The 5811-nt window shown below is 37.2% G+C and overlaps 1 protein-coding gene across 1 annotated transcript in view; it reads left to right on the top strand.

Annotated features, from left to right (window-relative positions):
* Positions 1-5811, top strand: part of IBTK (inhibitor of Bruton agammaglobulinemia tyrosine kinase) — a 112871-nt gene that overhangs the window by 27528 nt on the left and 79532 nt on the right. Inside the window, 2 exon segments of the mRNA XM_006892158.1 lie at positions 327-450; positions 5163-5340. Coding sequence (XP_006892220.1) covers positions 327-450; positions 5163-5340 — 302 coding nt within the window.

Raw genomic sequence — 5811 nt, 5'->3', positions numbered from 1 at the left:
AGACTCAGATACCAGAACCAATCCTTCTTACTTTACCTTTCACAGTGCTCAACTGTAGGTTATTTTTTTCCAGATAGCAATATCTTTAAAATTGAGCATCTAGGGAGCTCTGGTGGCCTAGTGGCAAGACGCTGCACTGCAATCCCAGAGGTACGTGGTTCAAATCCACCAGATGCTCTGCTGGAGAAGGAGGGGTCAATCTTCTGTACCAGTCAGATCTGATTTGACGGTACACGTAAAAATAATACAATAAAAATGTAAAAAAAAAAGAAAGTAAAATTTAACATCTCTATTTTGGAAAACCATTTAACTTTTTTCCCCCTCAGACAGCTAAATTTGAAAAAAGTTCTTGTTTCCGGCGGGCGCATGGAATATAAAGTTGATCCTGAACATTTGAAAGAAAATGGGGGTCAAAAAATTTGCATTCTTGTAATGGATGGAGCTGGAAGGGTGAGTGTATATCTATGTAAAAGTTTCAGAATCTCATTTACAATTCTGTATTTGTAAAATGGTAATGTTATGTTAGTAAAAATTCTCTATGAATGTTTCCCTAATTTTGATATAAAGTACGAATTTTTTGAAGAAAAGTAAGATGACATTTAATAAATATTCCACACTATGTCTGTGTTAAGGTGTAGTTTATAATTTCACTTCTTGTGCTTAAAATCAAAATAAGATTTAATCAATTATTTCACTTGTACATTAAAATACAGATCATTGATACTGATTGCATAGGTGAGAGATACATACAGCATGTTATGCTTTATAAAAGTAAAAAGCAAGGTTGGCAACATTAGAAATTCAGTCAAAAGATGTAAAATATCCACAAATATACTATTATACGAGTGTACACTTAAGAAAACATGGAATTTTAGCTCTTTAGAGTATAAGTAAAAGATAGTTTTTCTGCGACCACTGTTGTTGTTGTTACATGTAGTTGAGTTGCAGGTGACTCATAGCGACCCTATGAAGGACAGTCCTCAACGCTTGGGTGTCTCTCATCCTCTCTCCAGGTTCATAAGGTTTCCGGAGGCAAGCTGTTATGGAAGTGAATGCCACTCCTCCTTCCAAGCTTGTTTTAATTGGGGAGCTCCACCCCACTCTCTGTCCACATTGGGTAACCAGCCATTAACACATTTGATGCATCGGTGTCACAGTGTTCAGCCTCACAGCAACTAAAAATTATGTATGCGAAGTAAACAGCTCTAATTTTAGTTGGCTGTGCAAAAAAATTCAGTATATCTCTTTTAAGATATTTAAAGATGTATATTATAAAAATAATGAAAAAGTTAAACTCTATAATTAGGAAAATAGTGATAGTTTTCTGATTTTTTATCTCTAAGATAAAATAATACTGAGGTTGATGATGGATTATAAATATTGTCATTGTAGAGACTGAAAAACTAGTAGTCTACTGTGCTTCATAGTTTTGATTTAGGTAGGAATTGGGATTAATATTGTTGATTGCCTTCGCATTGAGTACCATTCATAGCGATCCTATGAACAAAATGCCTTAAACCCCTCTACAACCATAAACATTTATCAAAGTGCATAGAGTTTCTGGAGGCATGTTATTTAGGAAGTGGATGCCACTCCTGCTTTCAAACCTGTCATAGTATGTTATTGTTCTGTGCTATTGAGTGGTCTGTAATGTATAGCGACCCTATGTACGGCAGCTCTGAACCCTTCCCTTTCCTCAGGCAGTCTCAGTAATTCTGACACACCAAACCCCATTGCCCCAGTCACTCTATCAATCCATTTCATCTGGGATCTCTCTCTCCTGCACTGTCTATCCATCCTTCCAAGCATGATGTCCTTTTTCAAGGACCAATCACTCTTGGCCACATGAGGCAGAACTTCTAAATCCTAGCCTCCAACGAGAGACTTGCTTTCACCCTCTCCAAGACAGACATACTTGTTTTGTTGGCAATCCATGGTATGTATATTCAAGACTCTTCTGCAGCACCGTAGCTGGAAGACATCTATTCTTCTGTCATCCTTAGTCATCGGCCAGCTCTCTGAAGCATAACAAGTAATTGAAAAGACTGTGGCCTGGATTAGGTGCACCTTTTTATCTAGACTGATCTCTGGAGAGGTCCATGACAGCAGATTTTCCTAATGCAGTTTGTCTTTTGATTTCCTAACTGCTGGTGTTAAAAGTGTTGATTGTAGATCCTAGCAAGCTAGAGTTCTAATTTGTACTGTTGTTGTTGTTAGGTGCCTTCGAGTCATAGATGACTCATAGCGACTCTATGAACGAAAGGCCTGAGCACTGTTCGTACATAGAGTTTCTGGAGGCAAGCCATTTCAGAAGTGGATGCTGCTCCTGCTTCCAGGCTTGTTTTAGTCTGGAAGCTCCAACCAACACTGTCCACCATGGGTAACCGTTAACCACGTTTGGCACATCAGTGTCCCAGTGTTCAGCATCACAGCAACCACGAGTTACCTCTGTACAGCAGTGCACAGACCAGTGCTATACCACCTAGAAGAATGTTTGACAGGAAAACAGTATTATCCCGACCCGAAGGCCGCAGATTAAAATCACCCACCTTCGGCTTAGTAGCATAAGTTTCTTTCCACTAAGCCAATGTAGCTGTCCCTCTGCTGTCATTGTTATTGTTGTTAGGTGCCGTCGTTGAGTCGTAGACAACTCATAATAGAGACCCTATGAACTAAAGGCCTGAGCACTGTTCGTACTAGTAGAGGAAATTGAAGACATGAACTTAAATACAAGAATTCAATATAAAAAAAACACCATACTCACTTTTTGCTTATATTAATATGGATATACCTTACATGTTGGCTATTTATTGTCTGAAAAATGAAAGTCTTTCTCTGAATGCCAAACTTTTGAGGGGTAAGTCATTAATCAGTAGAGTCTTTAATTGATATAGCTTTTGAATGACCTTATGAGCTGCCATTCTTTGCTACAGCTTTTTAAACTTGATTATGAGGACATGAAATTTTGAAAATCAGTAACACTTTTCTTTAAATAAAATTTTTCTTTCATACTGGTTTACTTAAAAAGTTCATATACATTGTTTTTCACACCTGATCTTTCCCATTTCCTTTACTCACCCCTTCCTCTTCCCATCAAATTGTGCAACCCAATGATTTCCCACTGCCCACCCTTACCCCTCTACTCCTGTCTTTCCCCCCTTGGATACTCATACACATTTTACTTCTTTCTGTTTCTCTAATAATGGTCTTATACAGTATTTGTCTTAATGGGACTAAGTTAGTTCGTGTATCTCAATGCTCTCCAATCCCTTCCAAGTTAGGTAGTGATTTTCAAAAGCATTGCTCCTGTGTGCTGCATAATATTCCATCACGTGAATGTACCATAATTTCTCAGTCCATTCGATTGTTGTTGGACATTTGGGCTGTTTCCATGTTGTAATGGTGAGTAACTGCTCTTAACATTGGTGTGTAAGTCTTCACTTGTGCCTCGATTCTCATTTTCTTGGGGTATATTCCAAGCAGTGAAGTATATGGAGTTTCTATGGTCAGCTTTCTGAGGAAACATCAAACTACCTTCCGAAGTGGTTGTACCATTTTATAATACCACCAAAAGTATATTAGCGTTCCTATCTTTCTACATCCTCTCCAACATTTATTACTTGCTATCCTGTTAAACTTTGCCACTGCCACTGGAGTGAGATGGTATCCCAATGTGGTTTTGGTTTGCATCTCTCTTATTGCCAGTGATTTGGAGCAGTTCTTGATGTGTCTGTAGGCCATCCAGATATTTTCCTCTCTGAAAAGTTTTTCCATGTCTTTTGCCCATTTTGTAATTGTATTACCAGTCTTTTTCTTGTGGAGATCCTGTAGGATTCTGTAATTTTTTGCTATTAGACCCTTGTCTGGAATGGTATTGTCAAATGCCTTTCCCCAGTCACTAGGTTTTATTTTCACTCTGTTGGAAAATGTTTTTGATGCATACAGAGATTTAATCTTTAGAAGGTTCCATTCATCAGTTTTATCCTCTCCACATTTTTGGCTGTATTTGTCAGTCCTTGGTCCCAGTTTGTCTCTGATGAACTTTATGGTTTGAACTTTACTCCCTGGTCTCTGATCCACTTTGGGTTGATTTTTCTGTATCGTGTGAGATGTGGATCCTGCTTCAGCTTTGTACAGTTAGCATCCGGTTTTGCCAGCACCATTTATTGAAGAGGTTGTCTTTTCCCCATTTGATAAGTTTTATTTCCTTGTCAGATATCAGTTGACCATAGATAGATGAGTCCATTTCAGGATTCTAACTGTTCGATTGGGCTATTTGCCTGTCATTGTACCAGTACCATGATGATTTGGTTTTTGACATCAGGGAGTGCTATGCCTCTCACTTTCATTGTCTTTTTTTTTAAACTTTTTTCAGAGTGCTTTGCTTATTTGGGATCTCTTTCCCCTCAAAATAAACTTGACAGTTTCCCTTTCAATCTCGTTTCTGATTGATTGCATTGGACATGTAGATTGCTGTTGGTAGGATTGTCATTTTCACAATATTGAGACTTCCTATCCCTGGACAGGGAACATTTTTTCATTTACTTAGGTCTTATATTGAATAGCATTAATTTGAAAATGATAACTTGGGAAACCAATTAATGAAACAGGAGTTTCTGCTTTGCCTGGGAGCAGCTGGATGGGTAGTGAAGCACCCTGTCTCTCATCCTTCTTCCTGTTATTGTGCAGTAGCACTTATTTTAGGCCTTTTGTCAGGAATACTAAGATTTGCCAGAACAGTTTGGAAACCATTAGACTCAATGACAGTTTTTTTCCCCTCTCTGATAATTGAATTATGTAATTGATTTACCCATGTATATTTTTTTCTTAAGAGTAAACTTTGGATTTTCATCTTTTCTGTATTATAAAATGACTTTATGTTTGGGTTTTTTTACTTTAAGCATTGCAATAGATGTGTTTGCCCTAACAAGTAATATTGACACAGTTTTATGTTTACTTAATGTACTCTTCTAAAAAAAATCCTTCCTTAAAATGACCTTGATTTTTATATCTTTTTTCCTTTAGAATGAACATTGAAACATACTGTCTAGAATTTTTATTTTGAAGATATTTTCTCTTGATTTCAACTTTTTTTGTTGTTTGTTTTTTGCTGTTCAAATTGTTATTTCTTTGTAATCCAGTGTCACTTGATGATATTTTAGGTATTTTGTTGGAGATCAGTTAGCAGCTCTTTGAAGGAGTGTCGATGTGCCTATCCACGCCAAGTCTTCATTTCTGATATCGCTTTAAATAAAAATGAAATTCTCCTTGTCACGCAAGATGGGGAAGGATTTAAAGGAAAATGGTTTGAAGAAAAAAGGAAGAGTTCTGAAAAGAAGGGTAAGTTGCTATATGTGGATGACATTCTCTGAAGTTAGCTTTTAAATTGACAAAAATACATTTGATAATATTACCTTTCTCTTTCCTTTTGGTTTTGGTTTTTGTCTGTTCAGATAAACATTGAGTTAAATTCACTTAAATGTGAAATTGTCACCTTTTGAATTGGTTTTTGTACAGGTTTAGGTTATAATGTAAGTAACTGAGGCTCACTCTTGCTAGCCCCTCGCTGCTCTCTAATGATGGGGAAATGTGTAGTTTAAGAAAAAGCAATAATGACAAGAACACTCTTAGGAGATCTCTAGTTCCTTTTCTTCTTTTTCTCCTCAAATTGAAATTGAGTAGCCATATTCTTCTTGTTTTGTTTTCTTTATAACTTCTACGCCAGGGATGCATCCTATCTCCATACCTTTTCAACCTATATGCAGAACAGATTATCCGGGAGGCTGGGCTCTATGAGGAGAAATGTGGGGT

Source organism: Elephantulus edwardii, unplaced genomic scaffold, assembly GCF_000299155.1.
Source record: "Elephantulus edwardii isolate Elephantulus edwardi_28Jun2011 unplaced genomic scaffold, EleEdw1.0 scaffold00111, whole genome shotgun sequence".
NCBI lineage: Eukaryota > Metazoa > Chordata > Mammalia > Macroscelidea > Macroscelididae > Elephantulus > Elephantulus edwardii.
This window is presented reverse-complemented; position numbering and strand designations above follow the sequence as displayed.